Consider the following 24,395-nt stretch of genomic DNA (forward strand, 5'->3'; position numbering starts at 1 on the left):
CTGCCAAATATTCATTATCCCTTCAGTGTGCTAGTCCTGCTTAAAGAGGGTCAGGTCCAGAGATGTCATCACCCTCTCTTGTAAACCCCCACCAGCATCCTAAAGAGAAGATGGTACCAGGCAAAAATGAATCCAGAGCGTCTGAAGCCCTCCTTTACTTTCTGTCTGTTCCTCATGTAGTCATAAACATTTGCTCACTGTCCTTTCTTCCATTTTAGGTTGGAAATTAAGCCCAGTAGTTGGAGCTGTATATGGCCCTGAGTTGTATGCAGGTAGTATTTGAGTTAATTTTTCCACTTGTGCTATTTACATATATATGTGTGTGTGTGTGTGTGTGTGTGTGTGTGTATACATACATAAATTTATTGTTTTTCAATTTCCTACTCCTTGGTAATCTTTTTGCACCTTTTCATTTCCTAAATGCACTCAGCATCCAGTTTCCAAGCAGATGTGTCCCTAGGCAACGACGCAGCCGTGCCCCTGTCAGGAAGAGGGGGTATCAACACTTACATTCCTTTAATCAGTAAGTAGCCTATGTTGACCTGGCATGGAGTTTGACTGTTGTGAGTAAACAGTGATGTATTGGTCTTTTTGTCCCCCCAAATACACGTAACTGAAAAGGAGGCAGTCATGAGAGAGTTAAATACTATCATTACTGCCCTGTCCTATGCTGGAATCTTATTAGCCTGTGCTAGAATCTTTTTGATCAAATGTTAAGATGGCCACAAAGCATAAATAGTCAGAAAAGGTAGAAGAGGATGAGGACATGTAAAGAAAATTTTAATTCTGCACTTTGTAATGAAGCAAACAAAGAAGGGATTATTGGTGGAACGCGTTGTACATGATGTCTGTAAGTCAGCTCTGGGCCCTTGAGTAGAATACCACTCAAATGCCGCTCGAGTTTTATTGATTATTCTCAGCTCTGTTGGTATCTCTAAAGTCATTTTGACCTGAGCTATTTAGCTCCAGCAAGAGATATAATTAAACAGAGTTCAGTGGATACGGAATCAATGTCCCCTCATGCTTTCCAGAGGATAGCACACTTAAAACAGGCCCCTGGAGAATGTCTGCCTCTTTAAAGGACACAGGGCTGCAGGGGAGAGGCAGTTTCCTTCTCACCTCTCATTTCTGGACTGAAACATGTTAGATAAAGAGTTATGTGGACTCATGATGTGTCTGAAGACTATTTAGTGTGCCTTGGAATGTGGCGGCATGTCAAAAGCAGAAAAGGATGTTCTTATGAAAAATAATTATTCAAATGGATGTAATAACATCTGGAAATGAGATTAATAGTCAGTTAAAGAGTTTATATCAAACCACTTAAACTGTCTGTAGGAATGAAAAGTCTCGTCTCCATTATGGCAGCAGTTCTCAAGAGCTTCCTGACCCGTTTCTCATCAGCTTGCATTGTAAGGCCAAAATTGGGAAGGAACAAAGAAAACTCATGATTTGTGATAAATGAGGCATGGTGTCGCTGAGTTATGGCATATCACGTATTTCCATTTCTTTTTGAGAAAAGTTGTGATGTGGAGGTATCTTTTCATCTTTCCTGTAATTGTTGCAAAGCAGGTTGTGATGGTACACGTGCTGCTGAATGCAAGTTGACATTTCTGTCATATTTTGGGTCTCCCTTTAGTTCCTGGCTTCCCTTACCCAACTGCAGCCACCACGGCGGCCGCTTTCAGAGGAGCCCACCTGAGGGGCAGAGGGCGGACGGTATATGGCGCAGTCCGAGCGGTACCTCCAGCAGCCATTCCCGCCTATCCAGGGTAAGCAGTAGAGTCCCAAATAAGCGACTGGATAAAACCAGAATACCATGGCCCTCTTATAACTTCTGGGATGTTGCCGTGCCACATAGTAGAGATTCTTTGAATATTTGCAAATTAACAGATTAGATGGCAAGAACCATACCATTGTCAGAATGTAACAGAATATCAATGCATTAAATAAATCTTCATCTTGGCCACCTTAAGCCCTCACAGTAGTGGCTTAAGACAGTAGCCAGAACTGTCTTGTGTTCACTAGCAGTGTGTTGGCATGGAGTTCACTCAGCATCGCACGAATTTGGATTAATACTCCTGCAGATAACCAAACTAGGAGCTCAAGATCGTAGTGCAAGACTGCATCTGCTGGGCTCAGCCCTCACCACCACCCTTGCTGGGGCTGAGGCTCTCACATGTGCCCTCCCTTGTGGCTTCACTGCCTGGGTGGTGAGCAGCAGAGCTAGTTACCCACAATGGATTTGCTTTCTTTGTAGGAGACGGATTAAAAGAGGTTAATTCAAAGATGAACCAAGTCCAATTGAATCAAGGGAGAAAGGGAGAAGTAGGAAGAATAAAACTACAGTTGGCTTCTGAATGATGGTAAAACAACTGATGGAGCTGAGCATCCTTCACCCTTTGATTTTTGTATGGAGGGTGTCTCATGCAGTGGAATGATTCCATAGCAACAAATAAATCCTTTGTTACTGAATGGGGGAGGAGGAGTGAAGATGGCAGGTTTTGATTTCCGTTGTTTCTTAAGGTCAGCCTACAATGTATATTTTTATATAAAGAGTGGACTTTTATAAGTTAGTTGTATCAGGACTTTCTTTCTTCAAAGATGTGATGTTTGTGTTCCTCATCTTTTTTCTGCCTGTGACAGGTTTTTTTCCCATATACTTACTGAAGAATAAACAGTGGTAGAGCAGCCTATTCATTGCTACTTAGTTAAAATGTAAAGGGAAAGAGTCTCCTTTGTAGGTCCTTTTCTAACAGCAAAATTGACTGTGAGATGTACTGATTTAGTGGTCAGTCATAGACCAAAGGGACATGCCATTCGGTCCTCAATTACACAGAATTAAAGCATTTTTATCAGACAAGACAAATATGGGTGTTGAAATTGGCAGGCTCCAGAAGCCACTGGAAGAGAACTACTTAGAAATAAACCTTTGTTTGCAGTTTATAGATGTTTAAATCCCATGCATTCCATCATCTCCATCTTCTGCCATTACTTTTAATTTTATCCTTTTTTCCCCCCCTCTCAACTTGACCTTTGACCTTCAACCTCTGACATCTCCTTTTAAAGCAGTGACTAAAGATACAATATTGTTTCATCAAGCTATATTCAAGGAAAACATAAAACTGAGCCCTGGATGTTCTACACACTAGGAAAATTGTTTACAAAGTGTCTTCCATTTCATTCCAAAAGATTGTACTGTCATGTTTGCAAAGAGATACTACTCACCAGAAACATGGGACTGTATTTTGTAATATTCCTGAGTTACTTTATCAAGTGGTTGAATTCGTTCCTATTCAATGTAGGTCATTTCAGTATATTGGCCAAACTTGAAAACCCATTCTCTACCAAGTCTGTGTCAGGTATATATTCGCTCAAAGATATTTTACCTTTATGTCTAATCACATCAATTTCTGTGCATTACATTGAACACTAATTTCCCATGTTTTATTTTTTATTAACTAAACCACCTGTTTACATGGAAGATGGCAAGGAATAAGTCCAGTATTTTATGGGGAATGGCCTGAAATTGCTTCTTAGCTTAGTGAACTAATTTCATCATTAATCATTGTGTTCTAGCCTCCTCGTGGCATTTGATATAGGGAATATTGGAATTCTTCTAGAATTTAGGTGAATATTCCCAATGAGTGATACAGTTTAGCGTAAAATTTACTCATGTTTTTAATACCACCACTCTTCTCTATAGGAGAAATACTTTCGATCTTTGCCTATTTCCCCTTACTAAAATAGTTGAAGGTTAATTAGTCACCACTTGGCATCAATGCTTTGGCATTTTATCAGCCTTCTCATTATGAACAAGTGTCTTTTTTACTAAAATGCAATTGAGAGGCAGATTATTTTCTAACCTCAGATTTTAGCTGCAGTTAGAGACTGAAAATGGACAGAATTTACCTGAATGACCTCAGAGATGAGTTTGATTTGCCTGTTGTATAAACAAAGGCACGGAATGATTGGGGCATCACAAAGTGTGATCATACTGTCCTGTAAATACAACAGAACCTCACTGGGGGTAGAATTCAGAAACTTTATAGCTACCTGTAAAAAAGAAATTATTTTCATATTCATATTAAAACTATGACTCGATAACCTCACTTACTAGCTTGTTTATTATAGTGGAGAAGGTAGTAGTGAAAATTTCCAGCTTGTTTAGTTGAATAAATGATAAACAGATCTTTTAATTTTAAATAACCAAATCTTGATTTAGTGAAAAGACTTTTATCTTTTTTCCTCTACTGCTATTCTGTGTCTCTTGGTCCCAAAATAACATTTTAGGGAAATTATATTCACAAAATACCTCAAAAGGCTTGAAATCTATATCTTCATTATAATAGTTTAGTGTTGCTTAGATTAAAAACAGAATCGTGTGGTTTTTTTTTTTTTTGTTCAATACAAATTTTTCTAAACATGAAAATAAATCTTTTTATTCCTAATCAAGCTACCTTCTCGATTTTATTCATTTAAATAAAACAGGTCATGCCCAGAACCTCAGTTATCAACTGTATTTTTCAGAATTCCATGAATATTCTTATGGTCAAAAAAGAACCCTTAAAGTCTTCCAGTTACTCCTCCCACTCTGGATTATATTGTTACTATCTGGGATCCCCACTGCACCTTTCAATTCTTGGACCTTGGACCAATCACCTTAACCTTTAGCTCATTATCTCTGCTTGTGAAAGCAATGCATTGTGGGTATTTTTGGTTGTGTTTTTTTTTTTAATTACATTTCTCTGTTTACTTTGGTCAGAATTGATTGACTTGTTTTTCTGAGGTGTTGCATTGGTTCTTAAAATGCTGAATAATAATACTTTGCATGCTTGTGTGATCAGCCAAATCTTATCGCATGTCTAATGTGCAGGGTAAAAAGCAGGTGATGTATGGATATCAGAAAAGAATTTCCACGTTACTCTGAAACTGATAACAAAATACTAAACATAATGTTGAAGCATACTTTGCATACAGGTCCTGCCCTAGTGGGATTCTTTGGGGTTTTTTTTTTTTTTTTTTCTTTTTTTCATATTTAACCCCTCTCTGCACAAATCCTGCCCCCACCCCCACATACACACACCCCTTTTGAAGAAAAACGTCCTCTTAGGACAAGCTTATTTTTTTTAATACTCTCAATATGAAAGGTTGGTGTTTCCAATCAAGCAGGTTCTCCATAGCTATACTTGGCCCTCTGGGTATGCTCTTTATTTCTCTCATCCCACTCTAGTTACTACTAGATTGGCAGGCATTTCCTTCTGGGGTTGCAACCCTCCCCTGCCTTGCCTGTCCCAGAGCCGCCCCAACCTCTCCAGCCCAGGGTCCGTATTCATACATCACCTGCCGTGTAGAGCGCATGTGCATGCTGCCGTCCTCAATAACCGGAATGTGTTTCTGTTCTTTTGTTTTTTTGTTTTTGTTTTTGTGTGGATTTTCTGCAGTGTGGTTTACCAGGACGGATTTTACGGTGCTGACCTCTATGTAAGTACACACACCGGGGCCTTCTCGTCCCCATCCCCTGACAAGCCAGCCTTTTTTTTTCTGTTTTTCTTTGGTTTGTTTTGTTTTTTTTTAATATAGTTTATTTAATTTTTATTTTCTTTTTCCTTGTGGATATATATATATATATATTTATATATTTAAGAATGCAAGCATGCTTCTCTGCCACTGCGCTTGCCCCTGGGTGCAAAAACTAAGCCTTTGGGTTTCCTGGTCATTGCTAGAATCAGTCTACTGGACATATTCTTTTCCCTTCCCTATGCCCACAGATGTTCTGTGTATCACGAATATACTTGAGAGATGGTCAGCAGGTTTAAAGTCTTTTCTTCCTGTCGTCTCATGTGCATACATAAAGAACAGGACAAGCGTAGCCTGAAACCAGCCCTTTCCCTTTTCTGCTTTTCTTTTCATTTCACATCCCTCTTTAGATCATTAGGGCTTTGATTTCTGTAGATGGCGTGAAGCTTCCTGAAATGTGTGTTTTCCTGTTTCACATACTTTGAGAGAGCACTGTCTTGTGAAAGTGAGGTGAGGAATTGATGCCAGTGGAGAGTGGGTAGGAATGAGAGGAAACCAAATACTCAGTGCATAAGGCTTTTCTATATCAGAAGGTCCACAGCCAGCGGGGCTCTTTCTTTAAAAACCATCTAGAAGGAAACAAATGGCATCATTAGCAATCTACACTCTTCTACAGACATTTGACTCATTCAAGATTTGTTGATTTGACCAGCCATGGTAACATCTTTGTTACTATCCATGATTTAAACCGTCTAGCTATAATTCGAGTCTCATGATTGGTGGTCACATGTCATTTAAAATATGGGCAAAATGATCTAACTGACAAAAGAGTCAAGTTTTTGAGTTTTGCAAGTCTTTTATTAGGACCTCTCTCCAAAGATCTCTTTCTGAATGCATGCTTAGTCTAACTACCCACATTGTTAAGAAATAGTTTCCTGAGAAAAACTTGTCAGCATGAAATGATTCTTCGGGCACAGTGTAGAATTGTCTGGAAATGCTTTCTCCACCCTAATTTCTCCAAAGTCGATAAGGGTACCTTTTTAATGAACTGTTTCCACAGTCTGCCAGAGATTCCCAGCAATTAAACCATTAATGCCCTCTCAGAATGCATGTGGAGTACACATTCTGTATTGCTGGAAGTAGACAGGAGAGAGTGGTTCTCTGAGATACGGCGGTGGGTGTGCACACCTGGCCGTTTAGAGCAGACCTTCAAAGTACACTTGAACACATGCTTGAAGGAACCTTAGCCATGATTTGGTCCAACCTCCTCACTTTGTGGATATGTTTCTTAGATTGTGACTTACCCAGATTACCGAAATTGTTTGTTTATCCAAGCATAAAACCCAAATAATCAATATTTCATTACCTCTCATAGTAATTTGGTTAAAATCCACATCTTTCCTCTGATGGTCTTCAAGAAGTAAATGAAAGATCTTTTTTTCTTATGCTCACGGTGAAACTTGAAGATTAGGAAACTATTAATATATCCTACTTTTACACCAGAGTGCACTTTTCTAAATATATGTATTTACATAAGCTCTTATAAGCATGTACATCCTCCCATATACATTAGTATCCATAGTCTCATGAAGCTCACCTTTATGTTATTTAAGTTTTCTTGAAATCTGGTCTATTAGAGTACACTTCCACTTGAATTGGGAATTTTTTCTCTGATATCTCATTTGGGGATTTCTTAAGTATAATGTACTTCTACCTTATTAAGATTTGCCGCTTTCCACCTTGTTAAGTCATCCAACCGAGTATTTGTTAACAGTTCTCTCATTTCCTTAGTTTACAATATATGACTTTATTAAGAGAGAAATGATTTTTCTGCATTTGTTGAGAAAATACTCTTGATTTTTTTTTTCATCTACAAATTGGACCACCTTATCAAGCTGAACAGAAGTAATTCAGCGACCTTGCCAAAACATTTTTTTGACCCGTGGCCTCTAGTTGATGAAAAGACTAAATAGTAATGGTATTTTTATTTCTTAGTTATCTTAAACCAGTTAGTTACTTAGAGGAAAGAAGAAAAAGTTGGTTACTAGTGCTGAAATAATACCCAAACCCACAAATGGAAAACCAGAAAACATGAGGTGGGAACTGTTGAGTGAGGCTCAGAGTTAACTTTGAATACAGCTTTTAAAACTGCACATTCCCCACCCTATGTGTGAGGTGGCAAAGGAGGCTTCTTTAAAAAACACACAAACAATAACAATAAAAACCCCTATCATTTTATGTTGAATTTGTTTCTGCTTCTCTCTGTACATTTTCCCTTCTGTGAAAATCTATTAATGTATGTTTAGTTCTTGTTATCTCAGAAAGGAAGATCAGAAATAGAGAGGTTGGTTTATCTAGTCTAAAAGGTGCCCTGAACCTGAACTTGAGGAGACAACATGAGGGAAAAGAGTTTAAATTGCTGGCTTTTATTTAAGCTATATTAATTTAAGCTATTAACTGTGAAGGTGTTTTTTGTAGGTTTTTTTGGTTTTGTTTTGTTTGTAATCTCTCCCTGTCCTCTTCTTAGGCCATAACCCCTGCTGGCCACTTTCTTCCTCCTCGTGTCTTTCATGGCACATTCCTCTCTGGAGAACTGATCTAGCAATTGTGCCCATGACTTGTAAAGAGATTCCTTCCCCATGCTAAGATTTGGGAGTGTCGCAGGTAGATTATGTGTCTGCCCGCCCCCTCTTTTTCTGATCAGTACAGTAGGAAAGATACTGTTCACCCTAATTCACTTTTTTAATGGGATAACAACTGCTCCTAATTCTCACCCTATGAAAAGCATGCTTGCATCCAAAGGAAAGAAAAGGCTGGTGGGCCCCTTCGCGGGCTTTTTTGTATGATTGTTTTCCTTCCACAGCTGTGTTTTTTGAACTGCTCTTCCTGTGTTCTGTTATAGAATAGTCTTACAGGAACCAATCATTAGCGCTAAAATACCTCAGGTAGGAGTGCCAGTGTGACCTGCCAATCAATCAGATTGTGGATTGCAGTGAAAAAATTGAATTATACTAACCATTCCAGCTCCACGTTAGAGATGGGAACAGAGGCTTTTTTGGACAATCAAGACTTGTGAGCGTGTGATCTAAGGCCTGCTACCTCAGCAGTGCACCCAGTCAAGCTCCTTACATGAGGGCACCTCCTCCAAAATTCCGTGCTCCCACCCCATTGCCGCACATCCGCACCAGGTGTGTTCCACGCACTGTCCCATCACTGCCACCTCTTTTAGTTTGTCAATCACATATATCCATGGTGTTGAAACTGGTCTTTTATATTATGAAGAGCTTAGCCATTTGGGACATCATCTTCCTTCTGTGAAAGAAATGAGAAAAGTGAGAAAGTAGAATCCGTCTAGACAGGATTTCTGAATCCCAAATTGGCCCCTGTTGTGAAATCATAGTAGTAGTTGGGCTGTGCTGCTATGTAAGTTTGAACTTGTCCTAAAAATCTAGGTATACTAGAACTCTAAAATGGAAGCATGTGTTTCCCAGGCCCTCTCTCCTTTTCACCTTAAAACCAGATTAGCAAAGGCAGTGGATCACGACGCCCTGTTCGATTTGCTGGTGGCTGGGTGCTCAGCAAAAGGGGAAGCAGCAGGTAACTTGTCACAATTCAGTTAGTCTATTTATGTGGCCACCCAGTGAGCTTTTGGAGGTAAACCGATTATAGAGATGTGGAAGAAGAGTGTTTGAAAGGCTTAGTCAGTTGAAGGTCATCTTTTATCGTAAAAGTAGTAAGTGGAAGATACCAAATCAGTCATAAAGATTCCTTTCCTTAACCCCAATTTTAATAATGATAGAAATTTAAAATATTTTCCTTAAAAATTCCTCATTATCTACTCTTCTAAGTAGATAAGGTCTCCCAGTCAAAAGCAGTAACAATATTGTCATTATTACAAGTTTTGTATTCACATCTGTATTACCCACATTTAATCCAATGTGCCATATTGCCACTGAAGAATCTTTGATCTCCTGAAGAGCCCCTCCTCATACAAGTTCAGTCCAGGGCTGTGGATCTCAGTGGAGGAGGTGAGGGAAAGGAAGGAGTTAGAATCATGTAAAGATAGTGATCCCCAGAGGCACAGCCTTAGGCCTAAGCCAGTTGGACTAGATCTCTGCTCTGCTATAGTGATTCAAAGCATCACACCTGCCATTCTCCCCACCTGCCTACCCACTCCCGCCCCCACTCCCTTTGCTCTGTAAATCCATACACCACATGCAGGGAACAAGCTTTCATTCGTCTGCTGGTCTTGAAATATACATTCTTCTCCTCAGTGTCACATAATGTCATTGTCTTCCAGGTAGAAAGAAGGTGTCTTGACATCACATGCTCACCAAAGTCCTGTTTTAATGTAAATCCTAAAACAAAAATGTAGTAATATACTTAATGGCCAGGTTAAAATCAAGACAAGGAGAGGTTAAATGGAGACAGACAAAGGCCAGGTGTAAGAGGAGAGGTTCTGTAGAACCCTCCGCTCTGTTCTAATTAAAACACAGCTCAGGCCTGTGCAGAGGAGTCACGTGGTCTGCTTGGCCGCACTCTGAAGTTCACTAGACAACAAAATTGGTTCAGAGCGGAATCCCTAGGTGACATTGAGCAGTGGAAAAGTGAGAGTTTAACAACAACAAAGTGATCTTAAAGGTAACAGCATTTTCATTTGAAAAAGCTAGAATTTGAAGGCGGGGATGTGTTACAGAAATGTGAAAAGATAGAAGGCTTAAACACAGGAAATATTTTAGAACACTGAATCAGTATGTCTGGGTGTTGACAGAGGGCAAGCATACAAGTGAGCACTGTGGGTCAGAAGTGAATCAGGAAGATTGATTAGGGGAGTGGTAATTGGGCTGCCCCAGTTGGGAGCATTAGGAGTCATTCAGAATGCATTATAAAGGAATAAGAAAGTAATTGTTCGTAAAGGGGTGTGTGGAATATTTGGATCAGGCTTAGCCATGACAGATTTATCCAGCTGTCAGGTTCCAAAAAGCTGTCCGTGTCTGCCCTCCGACATTAGGGTGTGCTGTGGCCATGCTAATCCCCATTTTTTGTTTTATTTCAAATCACACACAGATAGAATCTGCAAACTGCTTCAGATCAAACAGGTCTGATTGTGTGTAAATACATATGTCCTTTTTAATTTTTATTATTAATGGTTGCTTCAGTTTTGCATTGGTGCATGGTTCAAAGCAATACACATCAGCTATCTCATGACTTCATATCTCCAAATGAATTATTTCTCCTCTTTTTTTGTTTGTTTGTTTGTGCAGTCAGCTGAAGAAATGTTAACATCTCACTCTAAATCTCTCAGTGGAGTCTCTGTTCCCTTCTCTGATATAACAGATGGGTTACTGCTTGTTATAATTATTAACATCGTGGTGTGGGCCAGGGCTCGGGCGGGCCAGATTGACTCTTTCTCTGGGCTGGGAGGGGCCAGTCGTTAGGGTCTGGAATGTTAACTCGAGTGGTGACTGACTGTTTCCGTAATACCAGGTCGTTGTGGCTGCACGCTCTAGTAATTGAGGCTGTGTACTTCACCGAGCTTGTGGTAGAGCCTAGGGCGAACCGCTGTCCCAAGAGAATGCTGGGATAGATAGAGTTAGCCAATCCGAGTCTGAACGTGGTGATTTTGCTGGTCGTTCTAGCTCCAGATGTTGGCATGCTTAGTTTTTAATGTGATTAATAAATGTGGCGCCATACCCCTTCCCCACGCCTGAACCCTGTCTCTCCTACCCCCTCCCCAATCCTTGTTCTTTTTGAAAAACCTGAGAAACAGCAATGAAACCCTTGGTGTTTCAAACTGCACTTTGTTCTCATGTTCCATAAACAACTTCAGATTTGCTCATAGAAGTGAAAGTTGAGAAAATGGTTTCTCTGCCTGGATGCTTTATGCCTTCCAGCATCCAAACTGGAAATAAATATACCTGAATGTTCATTGGCTTATATTATGGTGAGACACATTGTTGAATAACCAATTGAAAGTACCATCAGAAATACTTCGGACTAAGAATACATCTAAGAGGAGTAAACCCGTGACACGCAATTTAGCTTGTCTAATTTAGGGATAGTCGTCGATGAAATTAACAAGTTAATTAGGATATTACTTCCTGTCCTAAACGTAGATTCCCTCCTCCTAAAAGAGCCTGTCTATAGTGCTATTATTGTAAAGTAATTAGAAGAGTAGACATGTGGAAATATTATTTGCTTTTTTAGAAGAACAAATTGATGTCGTTTTCTTAAAATTCTGTTGACATTCTTCTTGAGCCTTTTGTTATCAATAAAATATTTGCATCTCTGTCCAGCACTCCTGATTTTGAATGGCAAAAGACCCTCAACAAATTCAGGCTCCGGAGTCTGAGTTCACTTAAAGCAAAAGGAAAGGACTGGAGGTAGATTATCTGCATTTCCTTCTGGTTTGGAAGGAGCCCTCTTTCCCACAGCCTGATCCATTTGAAATTGCCTTGATCAACAGTGACATTACTGCCTTGGGCGTGAATGGGTGCATGCATGTGTGTGGCTGAGTCCCTCCGCTGCTCACCTGAAGCTGTCACAGCATTGTTAGGTGGCTGCACCCCAACACAAAATAAAAAGTTCAAAAATATAAAGCAATAGCATCACCCCCAAACCACTGAGGTTCCCCTGGTTTCTTGCAGGCTGAGGAAACCAAGAGGAAATGTCTATCAGTAACCTCGTTCAGAACCTCTTTTCTTCCAGAATTAGTGCACTACCGCTCAAATCTAATGATTGAATACAATCCCCAGTATATCTGATATACCAGGACTTACTTCGAATCTAGTTAGTATTTTTATGGGAACGTATACCTCTGCTCCATGGCATGGAACTTAAGTTTTTAGTTGTTTTACCCAGGTAGTATACATTGGGCTTTAGTTGCTTTTATTAGCTTGATTTTTTCCATTTTTAGAGATTATTTTGAATTTTGAAGACCTGCTGAAGGGACAGACTTCCTGATGTCTGTTCACCACATCATCCTCATTTACAAAGAGGTTTTCCTGAACATGGCCCTGCTGTAGACTTCACACTAGCAAACTTTAATTCTAAACTAGTGGAACCATTTATGATACGGAAAAAGTGAACCTTCAAGATTTACACAAAATTTAAAATCTCAACTACAATGATTAACATCTTGTTTTGTTTAACAGTTGCTTTTACTGTTTCATTTCTTTTTTAGAAGTTTTTGTAAAAAAGTGAAGGAAGGAGATACTTTAGTTAGTTTATATATAATGTAGATACTTAGGCGTGTATGTATGACAGGGTGTATGTTGCAGCCTGGGTATAGGGCTTTACACAAATCAGTCTGCCCTGCCTGTCCTGGTAGACCTGGCTAGAGCTCAGAGGAAGCTTGTGGATCACAGCTAGCCCCTGAGGGTGCTCCTGCCATGGCCCTATCATTACCATCCCATTACCAGTGTTGGTAATATTAATGAGAATTTTCTTATTTATATGAATATTTATGGAAAGATCTATAATTGAAGCAATGTTCAAATCATTCACTTGAACAAGGAAGGAATAATATAAAACCACTGAAAATCAATCAGGGATTTTTTTTTTATTTGCAGCTACTTCTGATGAATTTGAGGCGCATAAATTTAAAGAGCAGGAGTATACTTTACCCCGCAGTACAGTGTCTTCAGTTAGAGAAAGCATAAATTATATAAAAAAGAAGCAAAAAGCCGTAAGAAGAAATTACAGGTATTTTCAGAAGAAGATTTGGACAGAAATAAAAGCAGCTAGCTAGAAGCTGCCCAGTAAGGTGGTTAAGAAGACCAGAGGTCCCATTAGAAAATGCTTGTTTTCAATCCTAAGAAACGATACAGAAAAATTCAAAAATTTTTTGTAGACTTAGCAAAAATTGAGCATTTGAAGAGCTCGAAAGTAGAAAGCACAGGGCCGAAAGCTTCAGATGTCCGTGAGAAACAGACGTGCTAGTCTACGGATCGGGACTGGCTGCCGCTCACTGCTGAGAAGCCCCCCAGATGGGCATAGTTACATTTTGCTATACCTGATGGAGCTAAGACGATAAATATAAGTGCACAGCTGAATTAGGTTTAGGCAAAATAGATGAATTCTAAAAAGGTAAAGAAAAAGAAGGAAACATAGGGCTTTCCACTTTTTCCAGTAACCTATCTCATTTGCCATTTCTTGTTGTGATTATCTTTGAAATACTTGGTAAAGAAATACATGCTTCACCCTGGCAGTAAAACCCTTTGAGTATTCGATTCATCTAAACAGAGGTAAAATAGCAGGACAGGGGAGTTGTAAGCTTTTTGGGACTAAGAGGATATTTGAACCCATGGAAGAAAAGCTCCAGAGCCTGCTGTGAGATTGGGACGTTAGGATCCCAAAACCTTTTAGGGAAGAAAAACAAGTGCAGTTAAATGCTTGGGGGAGGTGGGAAGGGCTTCCTAATCTATTTGAACCTAGCCCAAGGAGCCCCCAGCCCTTTGTAATCTGATGTGCTTGAGTCTGAAATATAGACAGAAGTTGGCAAACTTTTTCTGTAGGGGGCCAAGTGGTAAAGCCTTTCATCTTCATTGGCCATATGGTCTGTGTTACAGCTAGTTTCAGAAACAGGTGACAAACCACATTGGCCCACGTGTGGAGGTGTGCCAGCCCCTGGTCTACACTGGCTCTTCCTTCTAAATGTCATTTGGTTGTCCTCGCCTCTTGGCAAACATGCTAGGCCACAAGGGGCAGAGCACTTGTATGGGCCCTTTCTCTATGAACTGCTGTCTTTTAGCAGTAGATCAGTTCGAGTACATGTCAGAGAATCTGAAGATAGCACATATAAACCTACATGTCTTAATTCTAAAGTTTCCATTTCCTGTCAGATAAAGTTCTCCCAACTTGCTATAAATATTTTCCTTGCTGAAAGTTCCAACAAAGATAGATCCAAAATTGTATATCTTCATTTTGGGGGGAAGAGGGATAAATTAGGAGCTTGGGATTAAAACATACACACTATTATATATATGAAAATAGATAACCAATAAGGTCCTAGTGTATAGCACAGAGAACTCTACTTAATATCTTGTAATAACCTATAATAGGAATCCTAAAAAGAATAGATACTTAGATATATAACTGAATTACGTTATACCTGAAACTAACACCACATTGTACATCAACTGTATTTTAATTAAAAACAAGTATTGTAAATCATATCTTCACTTCTTAAATTTGAGAACAGGTACCCCACTGTAGTTTACTTATATTACTACTACAAATTGCAAAACAAATCCCTGTTTTGGGCGGAGCTTAATTTTGCAGTAAGGAGCAACATGCAGACTGATGCAGTTTGAAACACTCTCTCCCCACGTGTGTGTCTGTGTCCATGTCTGTCTCTGCGTCCCGTCCGTCTGCGTGTGGGCGGGTGTGTGTGCACCTGTCCCCCGGGGGGAGAGGTGTCTGTAAAGTGAGTTCTCTTCTCTCCTGTAGGGTGGGTACGCAGCCTACAGATACGCACAGCCTGCCACCGCGACTGCAGCCACCGCCGCTGCCGCCGCGGCAGCCGCTTACAGCGACGGGTAGGTGCCAGGGAGGGCGAGCCCGCCGCCGTGCGCCAACCCCTCCCCTGCCCACACCCTTTCCAGAAGGGCACTTGGGCCACGGGGCTGCTGCTGAGCTGGGTTTTCTGCAGGCCTTCTCCCCAGACCCTGCCCCGCCAGAAACCCACCAGCTCAGACCCTTCCCTCCCTCTTGTTCTTGGGCCCTTCTGGCTCTGACCCCAGTTTCCCACTTCCTCATCACCAACGCCCTTTTCCGTTTTATAGACTTAGTTCAGAAGTTTTCAGTTACTGCCTTTAGGAGCAGACAGAGATTTTTTTTTTCCCTTCTGCTAGTTTCCTAATAGCATTCCAAGACCAAGTTACTCACAAATCCTTAGACAGTCAAACACACGTTTAAGTTTTTGTGGGTTTTTTTTGTGGCGGGGGGGATTACTCTCTTTCCTTTCTCTTTATCCCTGATTGGATTTCTTTCTCCAGTTATGGCAGGGTGTACACAGCCGACCCCTACCATGCCCTTGCCCCTGCCGCTAGCTATGGAGTTGGCGCTGTGGTAAGTAGATGTGCCCTTTTTTTTTCTTTAAACGTTTTACTTCTGACTTTTACCTACAGATTATAGAAGATCTAGGGAGGTGATAAATTCAGCCCTGTTTCCATTGCCAAAGTATTAAATCCAGTAGGACCACCTGTAAATTTCCTGTGGCTCCTTTGTGTGCTCATGTGAGCCCCTGGCCTGGGCAAAGACAACAGAAAGGGGCCTGCTGCTTTATGTTGCCTCAGACGTTAGATGCATGCCTGAGCAGAGTTCTACTGATAGGTGTTAGCTAAGACTTGGGGACATAGGACTCTCTAGTTTCCACAGTAAAGCTTTCAGAAAACTTGACTTGTTTCAAATGCAGATGCCAAAAGATGTCCCTATTCTTAAGCCTTCCAGTAGATAGTACTAGAAATCACCAAGCAATTGCCTTCCAAAGATATTTTATTAGTAGCATTTGTGGCAAAATACAGTATTTTTTAGAAGTATGCAAAGCGTCCATAGAGCTCATCCCACAGGACACCTCCAGGTCCAGTGACCAGAATTTACTGGGTTCAACAGTGGCCGGTTCACAGAGATGCCACCTCGTGCCAGATTTCTCTTGCCATCTTCAGTGCCACCAGGCAAGGGCCTGGGAACACGGGTGACCGTGTCTGAGAGGGACGCAGATGACGGGTCCCAGTTAAGACATAAAGGATGTTCGAGAGCCTGCCATTTTCCACACTGAATCTACTGATGAGGATCTGTAGGAGGAAGTAATAGGGTCTGGGTCGGGGAGAAGGGAGGTGTCAGAATTGAGGTAGGGACATGCAATATAAAGAAAGGGATGGGAATTCCTAAGGTTTTATTTAGTGCCCAAATATTATAAATCCTATACTAAAAAAATGACCCAAGGAGTGATATGGTCCTAAGGAACTTTTGATTGAAAAAGATAAATCATTTGATAATGATTAAAGGAATAAAGTCCAGCTAAAACCCCAGTTACATATATATATAAAAGATAAAAATCGATATGTCAAGAAACAACCTGGTTGTTATTTTTTTTATAAATTACTGAGGCAATAGGCTTTATTCATTGAAAGATTAACTCGGGTTTAAATCCAGCACCATCTCAAGCATGGGATGTGACAGGGATAGCGATCCAAAGTACCATGTTCTCCATTGTCACGTAATGGATAGGAAGGTAAAGTCAGCAATCTGCTTTAGGCCACAATTATGTTGAAATAATCAAGGTAAACAACACACGTGCTTTTCAAAATCCACCTATTTACAGACCTGGTTTTAAACTGCACAGTTTCTCTTCTGTGCTAATTTGTGTAAATAATGAAATGAATTGTTATGATCCCCTTCCCTTGAGAATATCAGGTCAGCAATAAATATTTGGGTCCCAATTTGAGCATTTAAGAGACAGAAGTTGGTTTCCCAACCTCATGCACTAGACACTATCTAACCAGTTGCTTTGAAGCTTCTAAGGAAGCTGTTTTTCCAAATCCCTTCTCAGGACATATGTCTTCTTTCATAATGCTTCTCTCATCAACCTTTTAATAATTTTTGTGTCTTTAATTATTGCAGGCGAGTTTATACCGAGGTGGCTACAGCCGATTTGCCCCCTACTGAAGTGACGTGAGACCCCTGCAAGTGGGACAGCCCCCCAGTTCATGAGGCCTGGCTATTGCAATATTTACTAGTAGAGGAACTCTATAGCAAGATGAAGAGGAAAAACAAACAAACAAAAAAAAAAAAAACACAAAAAAAGAGAGAATACTTTTTTATACCTCACTATGTTCTTTGAATATGTATTTTTCCTTTAAATTTCTGCCTTTAATTCTTTTGTTCCAAAGATTGTGCATTTTTTTCTTTTTTTTTCTTTTTTTTTAACTGTGGTAAAAAAAAAAAATGCATTTCCATGTCTGTATGTCCGTGCTTAGCTTATTCTATCAATCACGGAAGAGGCAGTTAATGAGGAAGGAGAGCATTAGGAGCTGATAAATGCATCTGATCAGAAATCAGCAGACAGGATTACCAAAGTGAATCTGGTGCTGACAGGCTGGGGGGCAAGCAGAAGTAGCAGAGATCTCTCTGCAGCAGAATATCCTTCTAGTCTTCTGAGCTTCTGGTCTTTGGCAGGCCGTTCTGACTGGCTGTGGCTGGAATCCACATGCTAATAGATGATAGGAATGTGTGCTTGCAAAGCAGGAGAATCACAAAGACACTTTCCTCTCCTCTTCCCTCCTGTCTTCTCCATTCTTTTTACAATCATCTTAACATGCACAGCCTGAGATAGTTGGCATGGTTTTTGGAATTATAGTATTAATATTTCCAAACATGCGCTCAGACTGTGGATAATAAACACCTCATTAGGCATCCGGTCTCAGAATGAACTCTGGAGTCTGAGAAAGATCATTCTTTTCTTTCCTGCAAACCCTAGCATTCCTGCTGGGCTTCTTCCCTTTCTTTGAACCACCGCTTAGCTCATCTCTCCGTTTACTAACACCCTGCTCCCATGTCCTCAAGATTCAAGAATTTAGGACCCAGGGATAGAAGAAGAAATAGCCAGTGGCCAGATTTCCCCAGAGGTCTGGGCACGGCTTGCGGGCTAGAAGTCCAGATTGTCGAGTGCCAGTGAAGAGGATGAGGGCAAGTAAAGGGGTGTTAGATGATGTCTGACAAGGTGCCCTGGTATTCCCAGTCTTTCTCTTGCATCAGAAAGTTAGCACAGAGTGTAAAACATGTAATATAGGCTCTGTTGGCAAAAGATAAAGCACCGAGCCCTAGATCAACTGTCCCTGGAGGTTTGGTGAGCAGGGCATGTAAGGGCAGGCAAAGGCACTTTGTACAAGCTCCAAAGCCATAGGACTTTTCATCTTCCAGAGCCTGTACGAGTCACTTCTCTGTCCACAGTCTGGAGCCCTCATGGCCACTTCACCCAGCTTCACTATCCTCCAAAGACAGCCAGCTGAGCACCTGGACCACTTGGTATTCGTGAACACTACAGGACATGAAACCGAAGCCGCTGAGGCTGCTCCCCTCCCTCCTGTACAGGGAGGGGGGTCTGAAATGGCCAGGACCTCACATGTTGCCAGAAAGAGCCACTCGTGTGGCCAACACGTGAGTCCCTGCTGCACTACCCGGCTGCGATGTTCTGTCTGTTATCAGGGCAGGGGGGCTGTGCTTCTCTTCTAGCTATTAGCTGTTAAAGGTAAAGGTCCTGCAGGATTTCCAAAATGAAGGCATTAGCAAATGGAAAAGCACGGTCCATTTGGCTCCCCGGTCTATTCACATTGGTACTAGGGTGACCTTTCACCCGAGGGATAGCTGCTAAAGGGAGCAATTCAGAGACATGGAGCTTCTGGTTTGTTATGGGTTTGTTTTGGTTTGTTTTTTTTTTGTTGTTGTTTTAATTTTTTTTTTTTTTACTCCTGCCTCCACACATGTTCTTGCCTGATCCTGATTCTTGTCCCTGAATTAAAATGACTGACGTATGACAGCATCAAGCATTCTTTGTAAGCAGAGGGATCTGTCTTGGGGTGGGGTGGGGGGGCTGACCTGTCATGTATAATACATATCTTCTCCCCCTTCAGAATCCTTTCTCTCCTAATAACTGGGAGAGAGGCTTCCCTGAAACCAGGGGAGAGACATCAAGGAAGCTAGAGGCCTCGATGCAATCTTATTGATTCTGGGGAAGAACGCGCGATTAGAGGGCGCCAGACTGCCCAGTCCATTGGCCATTTTCTAAGGGTTCTCCTCCCCTAGCCAAAGTTTGGTTTGTTGCTGTTAAGACAATTTTTCTTGTGTGTATATAAATATTTCAGTTTGGGGTGGGGGAATGGGATGTGGGGCTTTTACAGTCCGAGGGACTGGGGGCAGAGAGGATTTTTCTTTCTTTCGTTCGCTTTTGTTTTGAGGGAGAGCTTTTACTGACTAAAGAAGCTGAGAGAAATGTTGTGTCCTGTTCACACAGGGGCCATTCTTACAAATGGTGGGCCACTGCTTCAGTGGAGACGAGGCCAAATTCTAAATAGTTGTATCCGTGGCAGAAGAGAACAGGGCAGTGAGTTCAAGGATTTTCTTTTCTTTTTTTCCAGAAAGAGGGAAGGGTGATGGGAAAGGCAGGGAAGGCAGCTTCCACAGCCCTTTTTAAAAAGAAGCAGAGGCCTGAGCTTTCGTACATTTCAGTTCAGCTGGCTCTGGCTGAGGACTCGGTAGGCAAGCTCTGTTTCCTAGCGGGCCTCTGCTGCACTTCCAGGGATGGTGTTAACACTGCTTCCTTCAGCTCCCTTTTCTAAGAAAGACTAAATCGCTATTAAAGGGCCTTCGGTTTTCAGTGTCAGCACTGACTGGGGCTCTTGAAGCACCTCAGTTTACTGGCATCAACCTACCCCATCAGCTTCTGAACTTTGAGACTCCACACAGGCAACTTCATCAGAGGCAGGTTCCTCGAACCATCAGTGCTTATTTCTTCTGACTCTCATTCCCAGTGGACTCAGAAACAAAGTCAGAAGAGAGTTGGCATCTCGTGAGTTTGTTAGAGGATGCTGGTGGATAAGTCTAGAAAACTTACCCACGCTGAATCACATGAATGACTGCAACAGCTTTACTATAGGTCACCGTGTAGACTTCTACACCATGCTTCGTACTCTTAGAAGCCGGGCTCCTTCCAGGAATCCTCTAGTAAACACCTTTATCTGAATATGCGTCTTTCAGCCCAGAGGGCTGTCCTCAGAGCTTCTCCAGAATCCATTATATTACATAATTCAACTCCCACTGACCCTGATCAGCTGTTGTGATTCGTCATTTTTAAGGCTCTCAGGTTTTACAAAACCTACTGGCACCATCCTCCTCCAGTAGCCACAGGTGGAATTGAGCCAATATTACCTTTCCTTGAAAAAGAAGGGAACTGGGGCTCAGCTCTTAGTTTCAGGGGAGCTAGTGGGGCTCTATTCAGTAGAAATCAATGATAGCAGCTTTTCCTGACAAGTGACTCCTCAGGGGCTGAACTGCTCTTAGTTTAGGTTCTACTTTCCTAGAGTTCTGGCAGAGAAGTTTGAGTCACCGCCACCTTCTAACTAGTCACATAGCTTCCAGATAGGAGGGAGGTGTGAACTCGGGGCGGGAGCACCCTCCAGATCTATCTGCAGGAAGGGCTGGGCAGCCCCCTTCCCTCTGGCAGGAGGATGAGCTCAGTGAGGACAGGGCAGAGCCGTAGGGAGGGGAAGGGGGAGCCCTGGGGACCGCCCCCTTCCACCAAGCCCGCCGCTTCTCTGCTGCTTGCAACCCCCTATAGCACAGTAACGTGCAAAATCACAGACTTGTTTTCCCCAGAAGATAGGAGGAAAGGGACTTTGGTGGGTGGGGAAGGGGTAGTGGTGTTTTAAAAGCATAAGTTACTGTTTGCACTGTTTTAAGATAGGAAAAAAAAATATATAGTGGGCAAGGTGAACATCCAACGTAAGCTTGTGTGTTTTTCTTTTGTCATGCTCTTGAAAATGTTTGACCGTTTGTAGTATCCACCGGTGAAGCCTGATGCTCTGTTGCATAAAACACTATTTTTTTTGGAAATGTTACTGTCTGAAAGCCTCTTCCCTCCCTTCCCCTCTCCTGTGTTCTTCCTCATCCTCGCCTGACTGATCAACCAGGCAGTAGCCATCCAGGAGCTGGAGTGAGGAGCAGGGCCCTTTCCAAGTAGACTCTGGGTGTCCTCAGCCGGGGGGGTGCCCTCCGGTCCAGCGGCTGCCGTCGAGTCCCTGGCCCCCATCTTTAAAATAAGGCTTACAGACCAGGCCACAGCAAATTCTCCAATTCCCAACTCCAATGCGCTAGGAAGGAGGAGCCGAGGGGTCCAGGGGAGCCCTCGAGCACGGCCCATGGGCCCATGGCCGCAGCGGCTGAGTTCTCCAAGTTACCAGAACTGTAGCCAGTTACAGTTTACTCAGGAAAACGGTCGATCACTTCAGCCATGGTAGTGCTGGTTGGCAGGGCTTGGTAACGTAGAGAACTGCTCGTTAGCCGCCACTCAGACCTGGCCTTGAAGGGGACCGCCAGCTGGAGGCGCCCCGCCTGGCAGTGACTCACACCAGCCGGTGTGGCGAGGGCTCAGCTCACACCCGCCAGCAAAAAGGGAACAGCGATTCTCTTTTCTCCCCCCAACCCCGCACCCCCGCTCCCCGCCCCTATTACCAATGCCAGATTCCCAGGGGGTACATACGTTTTTTGAATTTTTTTAAAAATGTTTTTTGGTTTGGTTTTTCTGGGGACTGATGAGTGCTTTAAGCAACATCAATACCCCACCAGGCCCCCAGCTTCTTCATTTTTCTTGTATTTTTTGTTCACAGTATTTTGTGTGTGTGTGTGCAAAGTTTTGGCAGCTCATTTTGGCTGTATTATATATCGAGTGATGAATTGATCCTTTTTATTCCCCCTACGGGATATGAATTGTTTTCTCCTTGTGTTACAATCCTGCTTGTGAACAGCTGGAGCAGACCTGGGGCTGACACACCAAGCTAGGGCTGCAAAGTGCCGAGAGAACAGGGCGGGCTGGCTTGTCCCCGACGGGCTGACCCACCCGAGTCTCTGAGCTTTTCAGTCCAAATCTCTGCAAGGCTAAAATCGCCAGCAAACCTCCCCTCTTCTCCCCACTCCCCGCGGCAGGGACGGAACCATCCCTACTTGCAGTTTCTCAGGCCCCCTCCTGTTGCCATGGCAAAACAGGTACCTGCAGGGCACGGGGCCTCCCATGGGATGCTTGTATAATCCACCGCCTCGCCTTTTCTCCCTCCCCTCCCCACCCCCCGGAATCACTTCCTAGGACACCCGAGCTGCTTGCCCAGGGTCCTGTTTCCCTGCCAACTCCAGAGAAGCACCCAGGGCTTTGTGACAGTCTCTAATCCCTCCCCTCTCGTTAAGAATCATATTGTATAGTAGCTTTTAGACCATACAGTATTCATTGGGTTACTCCTATTATTATCAAGTAGCTGGAATTGTGAAGGTCGGAGTAGTTAGATCTTTAGCTTTGATTCCTTATTTTTTTTTTTTGTATTACTATCCATGTGTATAAATTATTGATCATGTTGCTGGCTTTTATAAACTCTAAGCGAAGGGAGAGCACTGCCTCTGCCTTTGCAAATGGTAATGAAGCACTGTTTTTAAATAAAAGAGAGAAACACCATTCTTCCGCCTGCGTGTGTTGATCCTCAGCAATCCCACTGTTGCCTCCCCGCTGAGGCTCCAAAGATAGAGGTTGGATTTGAGTTCTAAGACGGATAAAGGAAGGCGGCAGATGCAGTGCTCCCAGAATGAGAGACCTGCTCTCCAGCCCCTCAGGAGCTGCCTTGCTGTTTCTCCCTGTGAGATTTTCCCCTTCCCTTCTTGCTCTTCCATCCTCTCCAAGTGGCCTCGCTGCTGCCCTCACCTGCTTCGGAAACTGCCTCCAGGCGATGTCCCTCTGCCACCTCTCCTCTGGCTCCCTGGCTGCCACGCGAGCTCCCGAGTCTTTTCCTTCTTTCCTGGACTTCCTCAGCCACCCTTCCTTAGAATTCGATCCAGAAACCCAAAAGACTCGGCATCATGGTTTTCAGCCAAGGCGAGCATTATGGGCGTGGCCTCCCAAGAAGACACACTCATGCTCCTCCCACTGTGACCTCCAACACTAGTGAGGGTGAGACTTCAACTGATGGAGGAAGCTGAGTTAAGACCAGCAGACCCTGAGTTGGTCCTCTTTTTTAAGAAAAGTATTTTTGATGTATTATCTATTTCCAGTTCATAAAACTAATTCACACCATAGGAATCACATCAAAGGAAAAAAGGAGCCAAACAGCCTCTAAATAACCATAGCTTCCCTGCTTCCCTTAAGTGGTAAAGAATCGGCCTGCAATGCAGGAGATGTGGATTCGATCCCTGGGTCGGGAAGGTCCCCTGGAGAAGGAAGTGGCAGCCCACTCCAGTATTCTTGTCTGGGAAATCCCATGGACAGAGGAGCCTGGCAGGCTACAGTCCACGGGATCACAAGAGTCAGATACAACTTAGCGACTAAACAGCCACCACCGTCGCTGCAGTGTGACCTTGCTCAGCTTCCTTGCAAGGTTTTGTTTTGTTTTCTCTACTCCTGGGTTTGAAAGATGTGTTTCCCGTGGTTGGGTCCTAAGGGAGAAAGTGCATATACAATGTTCACCTTGCTTTGTCCACCTTACTTGCTAAAATAAACATTTTCTGTGTGAATCCAGTTAATGGCTCTCGTGAACATCCTCTTGATCACTACACCATGTTCTCTCCAGTGGACGAATGGTTTGTATTTAACAAGTCTTGACTCCTAGTGTTGCAACGTTTCAACTGTGTCCAATTTTTCACGGTTCTAAATTCCTCTGAGATAAAGGGATAACTGTCTCTCAGTAATGGCTTCTCTGAAATTGCTGACTTTTCCTCTCGGGGTACCAGGAAAGTAGATCAGATCTCAGCAGTGTTGCGGGCTGTGATGTGAGATGGGGCGGGGGCAGGGCAAGGAAGGATGTAGACCTGTCGCAGAGCATAGTTGATTTTAAAGGATTTTTTTTTTCATCTTAGTCATAAATATACTGTGCGGTTTTATACAATTTGGAAAATGTGTTCTGAATATGTCCCAATATCAGTTGAAATTCACATGAATATTTAGGTCTTCTTGGTCTCCAGCCCCACTTGTACACACTGGAAATCTGGTCTCTGACAAACTTGCCTTCCATCCCAGGTGTTCCTGGTGTCACCAGGGGCGATCAGGAACCATGGCAGGTCTGCCGGTGTTGTCATTGCTGGGAGCGTCTGCGGGCATAGTCAAAGACTGGCATTCGCCCCTGGCA

General features: G+C 42.7%; 1 protein-coding gene across 15 annotated transcripts in view; it reads left to right on the forward strand.

Moving 5' to 3' along the window:
• RBFOX2 (RNA binding fox-1 homolog 2) overlaps positions 1-22,735 on the forward strand; it is a 289,064-nt gene extending 266,329 nt beyond the window's left edge. For 6 of the 15 annotated variants that reach the window (XM_061125391.1, XM_061125398.1, XM_061125393.1 and 3 more), the window contains 7 exons: positions 219-272; positions 431-523; positions 1,625-1,769; positions 5,442-5,481; positions 14,968-15,056; positions 15,516-15,588; positions 17,143-22,735. In XM_061125391.1, the coding sequence (XP_060981374.1) occupies positions 219-272; positions 431-523; positions 1,625-1,769; positions 5,442-5,481; positions 14,968-15,056; positions 15,516-15,588; positions 17,143-17,187 (539 nt within the window). In that variant the 3' untranslated portion in view covers positions 17,188-22,735. Of the gene's footprint in view, positions 1-218; positions 273-430; positions 524-1,624; positions 1,774-2,257; positions 2,364-5,441; positions 5,482-14,967; positions 15,057-15,515; positions 15,589-17,142 lie in introns of those variants that run through there. The other 9 variants (XM_061125394.1, XM_061125400.1, XM_061125395.1 and 6 more) reach the window with 6 other exon arrangements.
• The last annotated feature ends 1,660 nt before the right edge of the window (positions 22,736-24,395 follow it).

The sequence above is a fragment of the Dama dama genome, chromosome 22 (genome assembly GCF_033118175.1).
Source record: "Dama dama isolate Ldn47 chromosome 22, ASM3311817v1, whole genome shotgun sequence".
NCBI classification, from domain to species: Eukaryota; Metazoa; Chordata; class Mammalia; order Artiodactyla; family Cervidae; genus Dama; species Dama dama.